The sequence below is a fragment of the Schistocerca americana genome, chromosome 5 (assembly GCF_021461395.2).
Source record: "Schistocerca americana isolate TAMUIC-IGC-003095 chromosome 5, iqSchAmer2.1, whole genome shotgun sequence".
In the NCBI taxonomy this organism is placed as follows: domain Eukaryota; kingdom Metazoa; phylum Arthropoda; class Insecta; order Orthoptera; family Acrididae; genus Schistocerca; species Schistocerca americana.
Window position 1 is genome coordinate 483727683 of NC_060123.1, and position 23094 is coordinate 483750776.

At 39.5% G+C, this 23094-nt stretch overlaps 1 protein-coding gene across 2 annotated transcripts in view; it reads right to left on the bottom strand.

Annotated features, from left to right (window-relative positions):
- Positions 1-17070: 17070 nt before the first annotated feature.
- Positions 17071-23094, bottom strand: part of LOC124615655 (tRNA (adenine(37)-N6)-methyltransferase) — a 106486-nt gene continuing 100462 nt past the window's right edge. For both annotated transcript variants that reach the window (XM_047143671.1, XM_047143670.1), the window contains exons 5-6: positions 20803-20998; positions 17071-17848 (exon numbers count right to left, since the gene is read on the bottom strand). In XM_047143671.1, coding sequence (XP_046999627.1) covers positions 17476-17848; positions 20803-20998 — 569 coding nt within the window. In that variant the 3' untranslated portion in view covers positions 17071-17475. The remainder of the gene's footprint in view (positions 17849-20802; positions 20999-23094) is intronic.

Sequence of the window (23094 nt, forward strand, 5' to 3'; positions counted from 1 at the left end):
ATTAAGCAGATAGTTCGGTAATTTTCACATCTGTCAACCTATCCCTGATGCTATTCAATATGTACATTCAACAAGCAGTAAAGGAAACCATAGGAATATGTTGAACAAGCCGTAAAGGAAACCAAACAAAAATTTGGAGAAGGAATTAAAGTCGTGAGAGAAGGAATAAAAACTTTGAGGTTTGTTGATGACATTGCAATTCTGTCAGAGACACCAAAGGACTTGGAAGTGGTGTTGAATGGAATGGACAATGTCTTGAAAGAAAGATATGAGATGAACAGCAACAAAAGCAAAACAATAATAATGGAATGTTGTCTAATTAAATCAGGTGGTGCTAAGGGAATCAGATTAGGAGATGAGACACTTAAAGTAGTAGATGAGTTTTGCTATTTGGGCAGCAAAGGATAGTGACTGAAGTAGAGAGAATATAAAGTGTAGACTGGCAATGCGAAGAAGTAGAGACATTTATTAACATCAAATATAGATTTAAGTGTTAGGAAGTCTTTTCTGGAGTTTAACCATGTATGGAAGTGAAACATGGACGATAAATAGTTTACATTAAAAAAATAATAGAAGGTTTCAAAATGTGGTGCTACAGAAGAATGCTGATGAGTAGATGGGTTGATCACATAACCAATGAGGAAGCACTGAACAGAACTGGAGAGATAAGAAATTTGTGATACACCTTGACCAAATAAGAGACCAGTTGATAAGACACATTCTGAGGCATCAAGGAATTACAAATTTGGTACTGGAGGGAAGTGTTGGGCAAGGGATTGTAGGGTGAGACCAAGAGATGAATACAGTAAGCAGATTCAGAAAGATGTAGGTTGCAGAAGTTATTTGACAATGAATAGGCTTGCACAGGATAAAGTAGCATGGAGAGTTGCATCAAACCAGTCTTTGGACTAAGACTATAATAACAACAACATTCATATCAGCATTTTGAGGCTTGCTTTAAATTATATAGGCTTTCAGAAATTTACATACACATACTGTCAGAACTTTTTGGTTGATACATGTGTGTATTTTCTCCTTCCAGATACAACTGAGAAATGCTGTCCTTACATCATATTGCCTTATACAGCCATAAAATTGAACTGTAACACCCTCAACAGGGCTCTCGTTGCCTCAAATCTTGCAACAGGCCTAAATGTGTCAACATAATCTGTTCCAAAATGTTGAGTATATTCTTTTGCCACAAATCGAGCTGCATAGTGAACCACTTTATTACTTGCATTTAATTTTGTAGCAAAGACCCACCAGTTTTCATTTACTTTGTTTGTTTCAGTTTTGTACAATAGTCCCCATGTTTTATTTTTCCCAGAGCATCCATTTCTTCCTCCATTGCTTTCTTTCATTCTCCCGAATTTCCTGACTATACTGCTTCTTTATAGTACCCTGGTGTCTCACAAAGAAGCACCATTCATGGTGGCTGAGCTGACTCTTCACAGTAACATGACAGTTTCTTCAGATTTCTCCATTCACATAACCTGTGGCTTCCTTTGCCATCACTTCTTCGTTCCAAGTTGCTCACAACTTGTCCTTCTGTGTCATACAAATGGTTGCTAATCATTTAGTCACTTATAGCTACTTCCTGGTTCATACAGTTCCACTGTTTATCCTCTTCAAAATCAACTCTTTCACATTCATTTTCATCTACATCCAATACGTCAAAAAGCTTTTATTCTCTTGAGTAAGTGGTTTTTGTACTTGTTTCCAGTTGAATTTTACGTCTCTGCATACATGTACACACTTTGTTTTCTGGAAAAAAACACAGAATTCACAATCATCACAATCAACCACACATCCTTTCAAAGATTTAGCATCAAACTTTTTCCATTTTTGTGTAGGAGTCCAGGCATAGCATTCCATTCCAAATTTGGATGGTGTTGAGACAGCAACCACCCTCAAATTTATTTTCAGTTCCTTTATTCAAAAGGTACTGTTACCGGTTTCGAATCATTATGATTCATCTTCAGACGGTTTTCGTGCTTTCATTAGAACATGTGGTGCATTTTTTTACCGATTAACTGTCCTAAAATATAAATAATACATAATTATAAGCATACCACAAAAATGGTTGCATTGGATGTGACTCCAAACCGACATTTCACGTAAGTCACATACAATGAAAATCTGTAACGCAACCATCCGTGTGGCATGCTTATAATTATGTATTATTTATATTTTAGGACAGTTAATCAGTAAAAAAATGCACCACATGTTCTAATGAAAGCATGAAAACTGTCTGAAGATTAATTGTAATGATTCGAAACTGGTAATGGTACCTTGCGAATAAAGGAACTGAAAATAAATTTGTGGCTGGTTGCTGTCTCAACACCATCAACATTTGTCTTCAAATAACAGCCACGGTCTCCATCCGAGTCACCATATGACAAAATTCCATTCCAAATTATCAAAACGACCTTCTTTCCACAAAAATATTTCAACGGGAGTTTTATCTTTAGTTCTCGTGGTACCAGTTCAATTCAAAGCTTATATTGCAGCCAGAATGGCCTCACCCCACAATGCTTTTGTTAAGTATTCAGTAAAGCAGAGTAGAGTCGAGTCAATTCAAGAGCGTACCATCACACAAGGTATTATATTTTGCTGCTCACCAACTCCACGCTGCTGAGGTGTATTTTGTGTAGTAATTGAATGTTTCAATCCAGTTGAGTCAGCAAACTTATGAACATTTTCATCATCTTACCCTTTGCCACCATCTGGATATTGCCACCATCTGTACATAATTCTTTCACAGTATCATCACCCTGAGTCTTCCTCGTTTTGATGAGCTGTGGTAATTTATCTTTAATTTCATCTTCGTGTCTAAAACTGGAAAAATCACCCTTAAAAACAGGACAGTATCAATGACACTGCAAATCTTTTTTTCCATTGGTTATCAAACATCTGCAGGTACCAATTCTCCAAGTTAAGTGGATTTTTGCACTCTTTCACCAAATGCCACCCAATGATGTTTATCAAAGACACATGCCTTACAAAAGCTACTATCAACCTTTTTCTCTATATCATGATACTTCAAAAAACTGCTCCACATTGCGTTTATTTCGATGACCCCGTGTCAGGAGTTTCAGCAACAAAACAAGACTTTCCTTGATGAACAACCTTCTCGGCTACATAATAAAGCTTATTTTTGCCACTGGATGTAAAGATAGCGACTGGAATATTGTTTTTGATAAACATCCACTGTCTGCCATCATTTTCGATTATTCAATTTATTCATTTTTGTGCTCTCTTAACAGACAAAAAGTTACAGAACTCATCAGGGAAAAACCGATCCCTTCAAAATCTCTTTCTGACTACTGAATACCCGTACATCAATTAGACCTGTGCCAAATGTTGCAATTCACGCAGCATTCTTGGCACTATCCATCTTCCTCAGAGTTTCAAATGGTCCGTACTTAGTGTACCAATCAAGTTGATTTGCTACATGATGTGTCACACCACTGTCAAAATATCACTCATCACAGCCCAGTCAATTTACATAAACAGAAAATTTTTTATGTCCCACCATTATAATTTTTTTCTCAATTTTTGAAGATCTGTGAAACTACAACCTCATGAATTTTCCACTGAAGTTACACTATTTGACAACACAGCACAGTATTCTCCTTTGTCTATGCTAATACACTCATCTGATCGTGGCCCTTTTCCTTACATTTGATACAAACTTACACTGTTTTGACAAGTGACCTACTTTACCACATGAACAGCGTTTTCTGTCTTGGTTCCTTTTATAATGAGACATTTTTAATGTATCTGCTTCAGATGAAGTTCATTTGCATCTTTGTTGTTGTTTGCTCACCTTCATTTTCAACATCATTGCTGTAGCGACACTTTCGTCTTAATGATCTGTTTTCGTGACTTTTATTCCATGTCGTCCCTTCAGCAGGTAAATGATGACATGTAATATAAATGTAATCAAATTTTTTGGGCAAGGTTTGCTAAATCATGCACAGAGGTCACCATTGTCAATCAGCTTGTCTAAAAATGAAGCTTGTTTCCAGAATGAAATTTTCACTCTTCATTGGGGTGTGCGCTGATATGAAACTTCATGGCAGATTAAAACTGTGAGCCAGATCGAGACTTGAACTCAGGACCTTTGCCTTTCGCAGGCAAGTGCTCTACCAACGGAGCTACCCAAGCACGACTCACGTCCCATCCTCACAGCTTTAATTCCGCCAGTACCTCGTCTCCTACCTTCCAAATTTCACACAAGCTCTCCTGCAAACCTTGCAGAACCAGCACTCCTGGAAGAAAGGAGCCATGTCTCTGCAATATCCTTTCTTCCAGGAGTGCTAGTTCTGCAAGGTTTGCAGGAGAGCTTCTGTGAAGTTTGGAAGGTAGGAGACGAGGTACTGGCGGAATTAAAGCTGTGAGGACGGGATGTGAGTTGTGCTCACGTAGCTCAGTCGGTAGAGCACTTGCCCTTGAAAGTCAAAGGTCCCAAGTTCAAGTCTCGCTAAGGCACACAGATTTAATCTGCCAGGAAGTTTCAATGAAACTTGTGTTTGTACTTTGTCAAATTTGGCTAAATGTTTTCCAGACAATATTATGAAATTTGTATCTAAGCAATAAGTGTTTTCAGCTGAATGATCATCAAAAATTTTATGTACCTTATCCCGAATCTCCTTAGCAGTCTTGCATTCCCCAACATGAAGTAAAAGCTTAGTATCAAACAACAGAATTAGCTGTTGCCTTGCTGCTGCTTTAGCCTTGGTCCATTTAGCAAGATCAGTTTCCTAATTTTGTCTGCTTTCTTGCTTATCACCATTTACAATATCAATGATATGGTCACGCTCTAAAATAGTTCTCTTTATGATCCTCCATGTCCCCCAATTTTCTTTGCCAGTGAGTTTTTCATTTTGCTATCTTAAGTTGGCCATTTTCTCATCTTTTACACTTCTATAACACACAATTATCATCAAAATGGCTCCAATAGTCGCACTTCATGAAAACTTTATCAACTATCAATGTGACAAAATATCAAAAGTTGTTTCTGAAACAAAAAATTATTTAAAAACCACAAAACCATAACAATACAATCAGTGAATAATTAACACTGCTTATCACTCCAACTGAACCCCAAAGAAACTGTTATGACATGTGATAGACAACTTCCAAAGATTATTAAAACACATCTACACTGATCTGCCAGAACATTATGACCAGTGACCTACTATCAATATAAACCCACCACATGACAGCAGCGTCATCTGAGCATTTCGGAAACTGCACAACTTGTCAGGTGTTCAACAACTGTTGTGGTAAATGTCTTCAATATGTCAGACGTTGTACACTGGGTGGACATGTAGACCTGGACAGGCAGCGAACTGTGGTGGAATTAACATCAAACTTCAATGCTGGGCAGAATACAAGAGTGAACACACAGTGCGCCGAACACTCCAAATGATGGACCTCCACAGACAACAACCCATGCATGTGTCAATGTTAACAGCATTAGCTCTGGACATTGGCACAGTGTTGCATGGTCTGATGAATACCTTCTCTGTCATGCCCGTGGGAGGGCACAAATCCGTTGTCTTCCAGAGGAACAGCTCCTTGATGCCTGTACTGTGGGATGGAAACAAGCTGGTGGCAGCTACATTATGGTCTGGGGAACATTCACGTGGGCATCCATGGATCCAGTGGAGCTCATGCAAGGCACCTTGACGGCCAAGGAGCATCATTCGCTGATTGCAGACCAGTTACACCCCTTCATGACAATCGTGTTTCCTGGCGGCAGTGGCATTTTTCAACAAGATAATTCACAATGTAACAAGGCCAGGCATATAATGGAGTATTCAAGGAACACAGTGTCAAGTTCCAACTAATGTGCTGGCCCCCCAACTCACCAGATCTGAACCTGGTGTAACACATCTGGGATGCGACTGAACTTGGCGTCAGAGCTCATCACTCCCATTGCGGTTTTTGGCAACTAGTGTGTGCAGATGTGGTGCCAACTCCCTCTAGCAACCTACCAAGGCCTCATTGCTTCCATGTCGCAAAGTGTCGCCACTGTTATCTGTGCCAAAGGTGAACCCACCAGGCAGGTGGTCATAATGATCTGGCTTATCAACATATATAACCAGTGCTGTTTTTTGGGGGAACGCTGGTGGATGTGTACCCCTAAACTTTTTCGTCAGCAAAGTAATTTTTTTTACGATGTTCAGAACTTGGAAGAGTGCCAAAGATTTATTTAACGGAAGTAAATTTTTTATTTCATTTTTTCGTGTCGGTAATTGCAATACGAACGATACCAGTGCAGTTTTTGGTGGGAAAAGCGATGTCGTTGACTGTTTCCAGCATTTCGAAGCTGCGGGAACCGATCGCGACAACTGAATCGCTGGTAGCCAGGTCGACTAGCATGTAGTGCCCTCGCCCGCTAATAGCGGGCGATGGTAGTGCTAAACGGATAAGCATACGCTCAAAGCCGAGCTACTGATAGATGTCTCTATGTGTTGTGACTTGGCAAGACAGCCAAGCCACTAGGAGGTGAAGCCGAAAGGCACGCGTTTAAGCTCACGCAGGCTGGCGTGAGGTCTAGCAAATAAAGTACGTAGCTGTTGGAATACTTAACTTTAATCCATAATTGGTGAACATCGGTCTGACGGTACATGCATCACAAGATAAATAGCAATTGATAATGGCGCCTTGCTAGGTCGTAGCAAATGACATAGCTGAAGGCTATGCAAACTATCGTCTCGGCAAATGAGAGCGTAAGTTGTCAGTGAACCATCGCTAGCAAAGTCGGCTGTACAACTGGGGTGAGTGCTAGGACGTCTCTCTAGACCTGCCGTGTGGCGGCGCTCGGTCTGCAATCACTGATAGTGGCGACATGCGGGTCCGACGTATACTACCGGACCGCGGCCGATTTAAAGGCTACCACCTAGCAAGTGTGGTGTCTGGCGGTGACACCACACTATGGTCCCGCTACCATGATCCTTCGTGATTCTTTGCCATCTTTGTTTTGTTGTTCTTTATTCGTTTGCATTTGCCATTCTGTCTGCTGTTTCATTTGAGGTGTATTATAGGTCAATTGAAGTGTATGATACCATTTTCTTTTATTGTTCAGGGTTTGATGGGAATTGCATGCTTCATTTGAGGTGATGTAAACTGATGTATTCGATACCACATTCTCTTGTATGTTTAGGTGTTTCTTGGTATCGCCTGCTTCATTTCAACTGTAAAGTCAACTGAAGAGTCGATACCATTTTTTTGTAGTTCGACATGTTGATGACGTCATGGCTAAAAGCAGATGGGTGGTATCCCATGCTTCAGTTATAAGTAATTTTCGCTGGATTGTAGCCAATGTCGGAGTACCCTCAAACTTTTTTTTAGAAAAAAAGTATTGTATATTACTGAAAACACTGATACTTTCACAGAAAAGAATAGGGCAATTTCCTTTCTGGGTGAAGATGTTTACACAACTCACTATATTCACATAGATTTGCCTCTAGTACAACAGTACTCTGTCCTTCATGTGATTACCTTATGAGCAAACCAAACATGGAAGTAGAGTAAATGCTGGGCAGTCTTCCTCACCAATGAAAATAACAATAAAACAATACATGCAGTTCAAGAAAAACATGACAGGTGTAGTGTACTGAAAGGCAACTCACCCACACAGGGATAAAAAGATTGAAGTCATAATTTTGTAATCTACATTTGGTTCTTTAGTGACTGATAAAAGGCTTTTTCAGTTTCCATGACATGAATTTCACGTATTTTATTTCTGAGGTGACCTGTAACAAACTGAACCATCCTATCCTCCCAACCCCAACCCCCCCGAAAAAGGTCTCTCTCCTGGATTATAATCTTCATCTCAAGAGTGGCATGTATACCAAACATCCTTAATTCCATACAATGCTATTCCCCACACATATGTTCTCAGAAATTTCTTCCTCTAAATTAAAGCCTATATTTGATATAATATACTTCTTTTCTAGAGGATTCCCACTTTGTTCATGCCAGTCTACTTCTTATATCCTCTTTGCTATATCCGTCATATGTTAATTGGCCTCCAAAGCAGCAGAGTACTTCCACTTCATCTGCTACAAGGCCCCCAGTTATGATATCAAGTTTATTGGTAATCTGCTTTGTGTTATTCCTTATTATTTTCATCTTTCTTGGTATACTCTCATTCTGTATTCTATGCTCTTTAGACTGTTCATTTTATTTACCAGATCCTGTAATTCTTCCTCAATATCTCTGACAATACCAATGTCATCAGTGTATCTTACCACTGATATCCTTCCACCCCAAATTTTAGTCCCAGTCCTGAACTTTTCTTCTATTTCTGTCATTACTTCTTCAATATACATACTGTATCCTCATTTCAATTCTTTTAATCCAAACATTTCATATTTCTTCCATTTTGTTGCTCCTTTTGGCTCTTGTATGTATTGTATTCTGTCTTTCCCTAAGAATTTCAAAACCTTGTTGCACCATTTTAAATTGCCAAACAATTTTTCTAGGTCAATAAATCCAATGAAGTGTCTTTATTTTCTTCAAGTCTTGCCTCCATTATCGGGCATGTCATCAGATATCTCTCTCTCTCTCTCTCTCTCTCTCTCTCTCTCTCTCTGGTGCCTTTACTTTTCCCACACCCTGACTGACTATCATCTAATAGATTCTCAATTATTTTCCTGCATTCTTCTGTATAGTACAGCACTTTTCGCATATATCTGCATTTGCTATCTATGGAATTGTATGACATTAGCAGAAGTCCAGTGGTATGTCTTGTCTCCAATATCACTGATTCTACACACTAACTAGAGTAATCATTTAATTGACACTTGCCCCAATGATTTTAGAAATACCAAAGGAATGTCGTATGTCCCTTCTAACTAACAAATATATATGCTTCCTCAGTCAGTGTCAAAATCATTAAAATCCTCCGAAAACCGCCACATCATCTTACAAAATATTCAAAATTCTAAAATAGTAAAACAACTGATTTTTTGTCTGCACCACAGTGACCTTCCTCAGAGGACAGACCCATGCCCTGAAGAAATTCACTGCAACACAGCCAAAACCGATTATTTTAGAAGATGGCATTGGAGATGATGTAGCAGTACACCCAGAAGGATTCCATTAAGAACTTTCTGCCTTGACCACAAGTTTTCCACAGCTCTGACAAACTGACATTATTACTGGATTCCCTATATCTTCAAAATCAACACTCATTCCTTCTTCTATGACTTTAACAGGCAGTTCCTCCACCAAATGTTCTCAGTCTGCATTTCCCACCCACACTCTCTCTCCTGTGCCTTTATCACACAGATTCCTTTTGATTCTTAATGTTGATTCCAGTGCTTTTAATTTCACTGAAGGTTGTTTCGGATTTCCTGTATGCTGATGGTACTTAGAACAACTTTTTGATTTCTTTAAAATTTTCTGCAACCATCTTGTTTTAGCTTCCCTGCAACTTCTACTGACTTTATTCTTTAGTGATTTATATTGCTTTTTTGTTGAGCATTTTCATATTTCTTTCTTTTATCATGCAACTGAAGTATTTCTTTTGTTACCTAGTTTCCTTGCAGTTACTCACATGTTTAGGTTAATTATACAGTAAAACCCCGTTAACAAGTTTTTGAAGGGAGATGATAAAATAAATATAAAAATGATATTAACATTAAAATGAAACTTTTTAATATTTTTCTATTAAACTCAAGTGCAGCAGACAGAAGATACGTATGTGGTACAGTATTAGGTGCAGTAGTTCGAATGTGCTTATGCCTAAGTTATGGACAATTAAAGTTATTTAGGCCTAAAGAATGAATAAATTTTCATATGCAGTCAGCATGCATATCTTGTCATCACTGATGTTTCTTCATCTTCTGTAATGATGTGTTACTTCCAATGCAGTAAGTGCTTCTCACAGACTGGGAGATTCCACAGATTACGGTTCCTCAGTACTATTTATTTCAGCAGATACTGGCACTACTTCTTGTATTACTTCATCCTCATTGTGTACACAACAAACAGCAGTATCAGCTTCAAACTGAATGAAATCAATAAAATCAATTCCATTTCAAATATGAGCCCAGTCAGTGTCTTATGATATCAAAATTTACATCAAAATGTTCAGCATTTTCAGGGTCAGATTGAGTTTCGTCTTTTGTGTTGCCATCTTTTTGAAAGCATTTGCATGTTGTGTTTGGCTTTAATTGATCGCATGCAGTCCTTACATACTGCATTGCCTAGATAGAAAAATAAATTAAAAATTACATACATGCTACATTTAATTTAATTTATAGATCTATTCAAAAAAATTTAGTGAAGTTCAGAAGAAACTGACAGGAAATGTTATACATACGTAGTGTATGTGTAAAGAGTGTCCCAACCGCAATGCAACTCTTTGGTTTACCTGCAATACGTCCAGTTTAGGATCTTCCTTCAAACTGTCAAGGTATGCGATGACTCTGAACCAGCATTTTCCTGTACTTTGCTTTTGTGGCAGCAATGATGCTGAAGTCCAGGGGTTGAACATGGCTTGTGCAATTTGCTGGAAAAAATGCCAGTTCTATGTTGCTGAACTGTAGTGCCGTAGAATAAGCAAAACAACTGCTGAGAAACAAAAGCATTTTTCTCTTCTCACAATGCAGTGTGCATTAAGCTTATTGAGTTGACTCTTGAAGAGGTTTTCAGCCATACATGCCTTCTTGTTTGTCTCATACTTGGTGGAATACGACTTTACGCCTTTGAAACATCTAGGCTTCGCTGGCTTCCTAATCACTAGTGGGCGGAGTTTATCAGAGCAATCTGCATTTATGGTAAGGAGTACCGTCACTCTTTGCTTGCTTCTCATTCCCCCCAAAGCACGCATCCCCCATAAATGTCAATGTTTTGTCAAGCAACAAGTTAAAATAAGGGACTCGTTTAGTCTGTGTTGTAAATATCTTTCACACACTAATTTGCAATTATAGTTGGGAGATCATGCTTTTTCCAACAATCTACAGTGACATTATCCACACTGTTAGCCTCCCCACAAACTCTGTAGACAGTAATGCATCATCTTGCTTTTAAGCATTGTAACCAACCAGAACAAGCATGAAAGTTTTCAGTATTTAACTTCTTTGTGAATTCTGAAGCCTTTTCTTTCATTATTGTGCCTGAAATAGATACATTAGCTGCACACTGTAGCTGAAACCAAGTCTGAAGGCATTTTTCCAAGTCTGCACACTTTCCACCCTGCATACGCATGTGTTTCTTACTGCTTGGCCTGGCTTTCAAAGCACAAGATCTTATCTGCATTTCATTGGTCAGTATGGTAATTAATATAGAACATGGGATTTTGAGATGCTTTGCAATACTCATTTTCTGTTCACTAGGACTTCTTTGCACTTCTTCAATTATGTTTACTTTCTCCTGCACGGAAAGACATCATCTTCGGTGATGAACTCATTTTAGCATGTACAAAAACTCTAAACTACACTAAAAAAAAAATTGAGTTCACCCTTTGCAAAAACACTCCTAGTTTCATTCAGTGCGCTCTTCGCCTGCTAACACTACCATCAAGAGCCATTGGTATGTATTGTGTGACTATTGGACTGCGGGCTGCATTCCCCTTCCTTAGAGCCCCGCTGCACAATGCCATTGAGAACCGCTACTCTGCAGTGCTCATTCATTCACATTGCGAAGCACATCATGCCCCCACTGAGAACATGTGTAGCTGTTGCTGCGAGCAACATTGACGCTGTCACTACTGCTGCTGTTTTCCCTGACGTCTTGTGGCAACTGCTCATAAGTGGCTACCCGCTGCTTGGCCGGTCAACAAAACCCCCCAAGTGGCATCGTGTGAAGGCCACTACTGAGAGCAATGTTGCCCAAAATTATACAACCTGAAACCAGTTGCCACAAGGTCAACAATGACAGTGTCACCAAGTGTACTGTATCTAAGGCCCACAATAATAACTTTTACTTTGCATGCAGACTGAAAACTAACAATCACTGGCCACACCATATATGAAACACTTCGAGATGATTTCTTGGTGTCTCGAATGTATAAGGACAACAAAAATAACTGTGAAGGAGTAAAAAAATAGCGCAAAAGTCTGAAAATGTATAAATCGAAAACATGAAAGTGGGGTAACTTTGCATGCAAAATCAAAAACGTGTACAGTATACAACGCACAAGTGCAAAAACATAGAGCTGAGAAATGTATAAATGCAGTTTCACTGTATACCCATACCAAAGATGTGACATATGTAAATGGTGGAACACTGCTTCTATGTTACACTGCTCTGCATTTAAGTATGGGCCTAGTATGTAGTTTCAGTATGTCATTAGGCTCACGGCTCTGAGCACTATGGGACTCAACTGAGGTCATTAGTCCCCTAGAACTTAGAACTAGTTAAACCTAACTAACCTAAGGACATCACAAACATCCATGCCCGAGGCAGGATTCGAACCTGCGACCGTAGCGGTCTTGCGGTTCCAGACTGCAGCGCCTTTAACCGCACGGCCAGTTCGGCCGGCATTAGGTTCATATCAGCTGTCATGTAACATACTTACTTCTCCAGTCAACCTTAATCTGGGGCTAAAGCTTTCATTAGCATCTCTCTCTTGCAGGGATAATGTAAAAGTTAGTGACGCACTGATACTACTGGAGGAGTGGGAGAGTGGTAATAATAGATGAAAGTTTTCTATTGATTCAATATACTGGATTTGACTGCTCAGCTTTCCAGCAAAAGTTTTAATCTTAAATTGAAAAGGAGAGGACATAAGGCTTTGTACACTAATCCTGATCACTTTTTTTAATGTTAAGTTTCCAGGGCACTTTCTTCATGACTAAGTTAAATGTGTAGAAATTATATAATAACTGACTAAAAAGGACCCACTTTGCTTGGTCCTTTGTTCCAATCATTTTCCATATTGATAAAAAAAAATGTTTAATTAATCATCTCTTTCATATAGCATGTAACATATTCAAAGTATATTGCTATGAACTACATTTGGCATTTTCCTTTTTGATGCAAAGACAAATAAGTTTTGTGGTGTCCAACACATGAATGCACTACAAGTAGCTGTCTGCACAAGAAACAAAATTCTTTAAATTCACTCCACAGCAATCGAATGTTTGTCTTTGTGCTTTGTTGATACTTATACAGAATGTTAGTCCTACCAGAAATTGGAGCTTTTTAAAGTAGAATGGTATGCGAGTCAAAACGAGTGGGCCTCATAGTCTGAATACTGACTTGCCTTTTTCTTTTCCGGTTAATATTTCCACATCTATGGCGATGTTTAGGAGCTTTTTTGAATAGGTTTACAACACACTGAGTAAATTTAGGAGTTCTGCTGGGAAGTTTACACTTTTGTTTTGGTTCATCATCATATAAATGGATTTAAATCTTCTTTCTTCACATTTTGTATTCACTGGTTTCTTTCTCTAACTAGATCATTTTTGTTGCCAAAATTGTTCATTCACACAACCACTCTTTGTTCGTATAATTTCTCTCTATACTGTTATTCTTAAGTTGTTTCTACGTCGTTATAACACTGCCAACTCATTGGTTTTGATGAAATGTGCATTAATGCGATATGTGGCAATTCCAAGTTTTATTCTAAAAAATTTGTGACTATTTTACAATATTCAAAATCATTCAGTAGCATTCAAGAATATTTGTAAAATCTCAAGACCATTACAGCATAACCTCGAATTTTCTGAGACAAAAGATGTCCTGATGACCACCGCTATGGGATGGTGACCATTTCAAATGCGTATCTCCATACCACACCACACCACACAATCATTATGATGCACAATGGAGGAACCAAGGGTAGCATCAGACACACAAATCATTGTGCAGTGGGTGGTTTAGCACATATCATCAACTTTACAGACAAACACTGATTCAGCTGCTTCACTGGCCTTGGAAAATACACTTACCAGTAACCGTATTTCTTCACTGTGTTTATGGGAATATGTTGTACCACTTCTGTACCCTCCTGGCATCTAATGGTAGACTACTGCGCCAGCTGTAGTTCGTGTTTGTTGTGAAATATAGCTTTTAGGGCCTTAGGAAGTATACATACCATCAAATCATGTTGTTGTGAAGACCCTTCGGATAGTCTGCTTACCCCTCAAATAGTTTCTCTACGAGACATGTAAAGTAAATGTACCACAAAATTACTACGTTTTTTTTTTGGAAGCATACTTACTCCAAACTTAGTGCTTTTACACAGTTTTTGGAAACATGTATTACCACCTCTGGGTGTGCCTGACATTATAGCAGGTACATAAAAACTGTTACAATGATCAGTTTCTGTTTTTTTCAAGAGTTGAATACTGTTGTCACTTCTGAGACCCTGGACTTATTGCTTCATTTCTATAGTGGCTTGTATCAGCTCATTTCTTATTATGTGACAAATGAAGTTTCTAGGATTGTTTTCACATTTTGGTAAGTAAAATAAAAACACAAACAATGATTTTTTATTTTATTTCTTCACATGTAATTGACAACACAACAGCTCACAAAAGGCCTATGGGAGACAGCTACACCCTCACAGTTTTCGATTGTAAATGACAATAATAAAGTTAATCAAAAAATAAATACAGTTAACTGATCACAATTTTAATATGAATAGAGGGAAAAAATGCCCTTGCTGAAATGCGGAAAAAAAGGCACCCACAAAAGGCTTGAGGTTTGCATAGAGTCAATTAGTACTGCATATTGCACGCAAAAGACATGACCTAGAATTTTCCCTGGCTTTTCTCTACATCTATCATATGAGACTCCTATCATCAGGCAGGTTATCGAGCAAAAGTTGCCTGCACATGCCCACACAATCTCTCTAGATATGGCTGGAAGGACGTGTTGTGATACCAATTTACTACTACTTCTCCTCGGAGCTAAATATGCTCCTCTGAAACCACAGTTATCCTTTCATCTGTATATTTTCTCCCATTCAATGTCATATCTACTCTCCTGTCCCCTGTCTTTTACTCTTGAAAAATATCTTGTCTATTTCAATAACACTTACAATTCAATTATTTCTGACAGACAGACAGATAGAGGATGTATTGAGCAGTGAGCAGTGCGTGCACACACACACACACACACACACACACACACACACATATATATATATATATATATATATATATATATATATATATATATATCTCACACACACCTGCATACATACAATGTGTATCAGTGCTTTGAGACCCAACTGAGGTGAACAGTAGCCTTGGCTGAAGCGGGAGGTGTGGGATGGATAAGGGGTAGGGCTAGCAGGGTATGGAAGCAGAAAGATGTTTTAGTGCTGCCTGTGGGAGTGGACAAGAACTCAGCAGAAACAAGATAGTAGGATCCTAGGTGCAGCATTGAGAGGCTGTGCTGAGAAAGGGGACAAGTGAAGAAGCAAAGAAGAGGAAAAGTCCACTGAGGGGATAGAAGGTGTGTGTGTGTGTGTGTGTGTGTGTGTGTGTGTGTGTGTGTGTGTGTGAGGCTGGAATGGGAGCAAAGTAGGGTACAAAGGTAAGTGGACAGGGAATAGCAAAGGTAGAGGCTGCAAGAGGAGTGTATGGGAATGAAAGATATGTAGCACAAGAGTTTCCACCTATGCAATTCAGAAAAGCTGGTATGGGGAAGAATTCAGATGGCACAGGCTGTGAAGCAGTTGAAGTAAACCACTGTGTTGCACTTCACGCTCAGCAATTGGTTGGTCAGGCTACCTCTTGTCCACATTTTTGCAGTGACCATTAAGGACAGCATGTTAGTGGTCATGCTCATGCAGTATGTTGCACAGTGGTCGCATCTAAGTTGGTATACTACACGGCTACTTTCACAGGTGGCCCTGTCTTTAGTGGAGTAAGAAATGCTTGTGAAGGGGGTTGTGGAAGCAAGTATAGAACAGGTCTTCATCCAAATGTTTTACAGATGAGTGGAATAGGTATGGACAAGGATATTTCATAATTGGGTGGGTGGTAGAATACCATGATGTGAGGTGGTGGAAAGGATAGTACAGAGGATACTTCTCATTTCTGTATATGACAAGAGATAGTCAAATCCCTAGGGAGATGTGTGATTCAGTTGCTCCAATCCTGGTTAGTACCAAGTCACAAAGGGGGGACCCCTTTTCGCTGGTCTGTGGGTATACGGCAGGTGGTTTGTGACTGGGGGACAAGGTGTGGGAGTCTGTTTCTGGACAAAGTGGGAAGGATAATTTCCGTCTGTGAAGGCAACAGCGAGGGCCTCAGCGTATCTGGAGAGGGGTCATTCATCACTGCAGATGTGGTGAACAGGAGCAGCTGTGCTGTGTGGAAGGGACTCCTCAGTGTGGATTGAGTATCAGCTGTCAAAATATAAGTATTGTTAGTGGTTGGTACATTTGATGTGGAGAAAGACTGATGGAGCCATCCATGAAGTGGAGGTCGATATCAATGTAGGTGGCTTGCTGGGCTGAGGAGGACCAGATGACGTGACTGGGAGTTAAATTGTTGAGGTTCTAGAAGAATGAAGATGAGGATGCTCAATCCAGTTACTCCAACCTGTATCTTCCATTGTGTGTGTGTGTGTGTGTGTGTGTGTGTGTGTGTGTGTGTGTGTGTGTGTATTTTGTGACAGCCCAAGTAGGATTATCCCATGTTCATGGGTGTAATTAGCTATTCTCATTTGTTTTGTATGAAATTAATCTTGAATTTTTGCATATGTACATGCATGTGAGGGCACACTTGTAATTTTTTATCCATTCAGTGTAGGTGACTGTATGATCTTCCCAAAACTTAATTAACATATATGTAATACTTTGGTGCTAAAAATTTCATCCCGATAGTAATACAGCTGCAAGCAAGTGAAAATGTAAGAAATTTATATACTTACAACACACATTCGTACAGTAATTTGTTAGGTACCTGGTCAGCTCATATTTATCAGCTCAGCTGTGGAGTTGATAAGGAGAATGCAAGGACAAAATACACACACTCTATATATTACACTTACACTATACTAAAGGCAGTAGTTAGCCTTTAAAAGATATGTCATATACTTAATTCATGATGAGCAAATGCACATCTATATTTAAAACGAAAAGAAATAACTGCATAATCAACATATTTAATATTTATCTGATTCCATAATATTTTTACATAGTTTACAACAGTGCCGTATTTTTACAGAAGTGCAAAGTTCTTACGCCTTTGAAGATAATCTTCAATAATAAATTAAAAGTCCAACTACTTCATTAAATTTGTGTCTGTACCGCAGAAGCACAACAGCAATGTTGTTGTGTTTGGCAAATACATGGCATTCCACAGTGAAGGTCAAATCGGCACACATGTGCAACAATACTCTTAAAACACAATTGCCAGGCTGCTTACCAGAAAACAACATAAGAAAGAGCTCTGTAGTCAATAGGAAGCACAATTCAGTTTAAACTAATGAGTTACATTGCACCTGTACAGCCTTTTCACATCTTGTCCAATCAGAAGAAGATAGTGTCTATTCCGAGGTTGTGCCATGTAAACTGCATTGCCATTCGAGATGGCCACATTCACACATTTTCCCTGCTGGACGCACCTGAAAAACATTCACTGTATGCGCTGAATCATCAAATTTACAACTCACATGGAGATCTGCTATAAGGAAAGTGTAGAATTGGCTTCCCCAACGCCGACGTAGATACACAGAACGAGGATCCTCCCGCAGCACTGCTGCAATCGTTTCTGCTGTGGCTCCTGTCCCATCAGAACCAGTTTCTGCTGCTAAGCTCTCCAACTGAGCACGAGCTCTTTCACTGAAAGCTACGTTCAGTTCTGGAGTTGGTGAATGGGTGACCCACTGTGGAACACGCACTACATCCCTTGCAGCCATCCTTGAAACAGATACACAGGGGAAAAACAGATACTTGAATATTTCCATTAATCAGTGATACATGGCGGCAGGAGGGGGGAGGTGGCGATAGGGGGAGGGGGCGATAGGGGGAGGGGGAGAAGGAGGAGGCGGCAAGAGGAGGAAGGAGATCCGGCAAGAGGGGGAGGGGGAGGGGGAGCGAGCAGGCAAGAGGGGGAGGGGGAGAGCGAGGGGGAGGGGGAGGGGGAGCGAGCGAGCAGGCAAGAGGGGGAGCGAGCGAGCAGGCAAGAGGGGGAGCGAGCGAGCAGGCAAGAGGGGGAGCGAGCGAGCAGGCAAGAGGGGGAGCGAGCGAGCAGGCAAGAGGGGGAGCGAGCGAGCAGGCAAGAGGGGGAGCGAGCGAGCAGGCAAGAGGGGGAGCGAGCGAGCAGGCAAGAGGGGGAGCGAGCGAGCAGGCAAGAGGGGGAGCGAGCGAGCAGGCAAGAGGGGGAGCGAGCGAGCAGGCAAGAGGGGAAGGGGTGGGAGGGAAGGGATGAGAAGTGGAGGGGGAGAGGAGAAGAGGGATAGGGATAGAGGAAGGGTGGGAGCGGAGAAGGGGAAAAGAGGGGGGGGGAGAGGAGGCAGTAAGGGAAAGCGTGAAGGAGGAGGCAGATGGAGATGAGAGGGAGATGGCAGAGAGAATGAGGAAGAGTGGGAGAGGGTAGGAAGGAGGGAGTGAGGGAGAGAAGAAGTGGGGTGAGAAAGAGAGAGGGGGAGAGAGGGAGAGTGAGTGTGTAATGCAGGCACAATCATGTAAACAACAATCGGTAAGGCATGCTGAAGGCTCGGTTGCAGACTAACCAACTATGATTGGCTATGATGCATATTTAAAAAATCTTAATGCCAACACCCGAGCCTTTCACAACCTGTCTTCCTTTCTAATCGTTCTCAATTAATATCTTCTTTCTTCTCCAACGAAGGAAATTTTAAGTCACAAAAGTTATTTATAGCTGATCCTAATTTGTAAGTGTCTTATGTCAGCCCTTAGAAATTCACCTCTTGAAGATAAATATTTGCCAGAAAATTTGTAATCTTTTCATACACATTTGCATACTTCAAACATGAGATGACCAATTACATGAATAGCAATGAATAAACAAATATTTTTAGGGGGAAAAATAAGAATTTCATATATTTTTGAATGAATTTAATATGCCCTAAACACATTTACAAAGCACACCTTTTAATATAATCATATGTTGTAGGGAACAAGGCATCTCTCTGGTGGTTCACATCACAACTGGTGCATATGAATATGGTAAGTACAGTGACTGTCAGGATTTTGGATCTGGATGTCGCACTGCATAAGAAGTAGTAGTTAATAGGATAAAGGAAACTTATCTCCAGAGCCCTAAAACAATGAGTACAAGAGGCAGCAGAGCACTGAACGTACCTAAAACTACATTATGACATGTGTTATGTAGACAGCAGAAGGTGAAATCATGTTGTTTATAACTTGACACAGCTTTAGCAGGTGATTACGAAAGCCTATGGTTAAAACGTAGCACCACACTGCAAGATCATCTGTAAGAAGATTGATTCAGTGACACTAGTTTTTAGTGATGAAGCAACCTCTCATGCAGGTGCAAAGCTGAATGAAACATTCACAACAGAGGAGCATAAAATCTGCACTGTTATGTGGAACATGTGTGATTCCTGCAAAGTGAATGTTATGTGCTATAGTGAAGATGAAACTCTTCTTCACCGAACAGATAATGCCAGGAGCTGTCAGAGCTGGACAAGCTTAAGGAATGGCTGTAATGATTTTACATCGCAACAGAATTGTGCAGCACCATAGAGATGCCAAAGTGTTTTTAAAACATCTGCCACAGCAATGCACTAAACACAGGATAGCTGGTGGTCAAATGTTTTTAACCTGGTCGCCATGTTTGCCAGACCCAGTATTGCTATATCTTCATGTGATGATACGTTAAATATCAAGTCTATCTGTCCTGGTACTGAAGCAGCACATCCAAGCTGCCTTCCTAAACATCGCTGTTGACATGGTGCATGTGAGGGAAGATATTGACTATTGCATAAATGTCAAATGACAATGAATGGTACATACTGAACATTTGTGGAAAAACAGCCTTTCTAAACCTATATAAAGAGCTTCATGAATTACAATGCACAATAAAATAAAATTAATATACAACATCAACTGCACTCTTTTTATGATTTCTTTGCAATTCTGAAAATCATTTAAAACAGCCCAGAACTTGCAAAATAATTACTTCCAAGATAATTACACCCACTGATGGAAAGTTCAGCTAACTGTCATAGCTGATTTTTCAAAAATATAGTGGCTAACACAACAGTTGTGTGTTGTGAACAGTGACTGCCTCACTAATGACAGTGATAATTTTTTGTTTACATCAAGATGGAAATCGTCAAATTTGATAGCTCAATTGCAGACTGTAAGACAATGGTGTAGCATTTAGAATCTTTTCTAATAGATTCAAAATCAGAAAAATACTTGCACTAATGAAAATACTGGAAACACCTGCATTAATATGGCACTGTGCCAGTTTTGAAGGGAAAACTCTACCACTGTTTAAGCAGTGCAGCATTTTGTTCTGCTGATGGTGAAGAGGAACCAAATCTGCTTCCATGGCGTTCAGGGGAAAACTGTGGAGATGATGAGCTGACCATACTATGAAATTAGGAATACACACTCTCAAGCTATTCCATGATACGCATCAAATTATTGTACACTGGATTTTGAAAATGGTTCTGATAGCTTTTGCAATTGTGAGTTACAGACATAGGAAAACTACCAGTGTGAAATGTTTAGTGACTTGCATGAAACTGACAGATTACTGGCAGCAAACCACAAAGCCCATGAAAAAGGTCAGTTGTGTTTTTGGCATAGAAACTATATGAGATCAGTAATACCCCAACCAAAATAATCACAGTGCTTTGAACTGTGTGTTTGTTTACCTGCCAGCTGATTGAGAAGTATCTGCTGCTTCTTCTTCTCCATCTGGAGCCTCTCTCTCTCCCATTCGTGCCGTGGGAGCTGGAGCAGTTACCCCCTCGGCCACCATACGTTCAGTGTGTGACGGGAACACAACTGAAATACTGTCTGCAGCTCCTTCTGGTACCATTAACGATGTATCTGCTTCACTTTCACAGCCTAAAACAAGCAAAAGGTGCTTAATAAAAATGGTTAACAGAGACTACATATATATTCTGAATGAAAGGGGTTTACCAACGTAAAAAAAAAGGGAAAAGAAGTTTCAATGACTCATGCTAACGACATACGTAAGACTTGTCAAATACTTGTACAACAAACTCTGACTATAATGACAATTTCGATGGTAAATCAATTTACTCGTAAAAAAAAGGCTTTTATTATCATACAGACTTCATAATGTTTCATATTTGTTAATTAAATGTTGAAAGTATTAACTATGAAATGTAATTCTGTGGAAAATTACATAACTACAGTAATGTTGCAGCAGTCTTCAGTTAGAGATTGCGCTCCATGTCAGGCTATCCTATACATGTTTCTTCATCACAGCAATCTGCACATATTCAGACTGCTTACAGTTGTCTAATCTTGCTTCCTCTCTACAATTTTTATCCTCACACTCAGTAACATAGTTAGTTGCGGTCATGATGTGCCTGGTCAGTCAACCCCTTATTTTAGCAGAGTTGTACGATATTACTGCTTGCTCTATGTATAGATTGAGTAACACAGATGACAGGCTACAACTCTGTCATACTCAGTTCTCTATTACTGCATCCCTTTCCCATGTTCTGCAGTACTGTTTGACATTAAATAAGAAATAGGTGTGAATTTGTAAGCAACTATCTGACACATGAGAAGAGTAGGGTAAAATACTGCCCTAGAAACATAAACACACAGACATTACTCCATCTGAAAGTTTTATTGAAGTGTACACACTATTACAGAATAAAAATCTGATTCTAACATTAAAATGCAGTTTCATTCTAGCTCTACGATATATTGCATTATTAAAGAAACAATACATGCAGATTAAGCATAATTTTTTTAATTTACATTTTACAATCTGCATTTACTTATGAAACTTCATTATTGTAGCTTACAGTACTAACTGTTTACTCAGCAGTAAAAAAGGCTATCTAATGTAAATTCACTAAAAAGCTCAGATACATAAAGGGCTACATTTTACACAATATACTGAGATGCTTCACGCAAGGGAATGTCTTCTACTGATATAAGCACACCATCCTGTGTCAACTACTTTAAGTTCTTGCTTTAGCTCCACTTTCTTCAGTTTGTTTATTTAACTTCCTTCACTAGGTATTCTTCACTGTGATTTTAAAAAAGAGTAAAACTAGTGCCTATTCTGGATAAGATGAGAGAGCACTTAATTGATTAACTAAGTCAGAGATAGTCTTTAACAATGGTGTGGCAGTCTCTTTCCTTATGCTTATCATTGTACAACAAATTGGTAGCTACATTTCTTGTAGAAATGTAGCTTTCTCCTTCTGTTGTTCAGTTCAGGGGCTTGGGTTATAAAAGACATGCACAACATGTGATTATCAATGCAGCTTACTGCAACAGGGCTTAAGACAGTTTACTACACACATTTGTAATCTTCCTCTTCAAAAAGCCGGTCCAAAAGTACCCTTCAAGCGTCTAAGCGTATACATCCTCCATAAGTTTCTGTTGCAAATGAGAGAAACCTTTTTGCTGAACATGTTTTATCATATTCAGAAATCGAATCAAATTTCAGGTTTTAGAGCATATTTGCAATTGATAAATAATACTTCAAACTTCTTACATGTAATCTTTTAAGTTTCTTGAAAATGTATGTCTTAAAATAATGTCAACATGCTAGAGTAAGGTTTCTCAGCAACGATCAATTTTGGCACACAACAATTTCATTAGAAGTAGTGAAATTATGAGACAGAAGACCTGGTCAGTTTTTACCCTCAGGAGCAAAATTCTTAGTACTGCTAACATACACCTATAAAGGCAGAAGGAATTATACTAGCTTTAAGAACTATTAGTTTCTTCCTCAGAGAGAAAAAAGGGATCAGCTGGGGAAGGTTGGTTAAAAAGTAAGGGCAGGTCACTCAGACCCAAGGACAAGAGACCCACCAATTGTGAGGACAAGAAGAGAGAAAGATGAAGCGGAGGTGTCACAGAGAGAAGGTCCCATATTGTACACTGGTAAGTAGTGTGCCAGCTTCAGTCCAGAGATGATGAGGAAGTGGGATACATGTAGTGCTTACAAT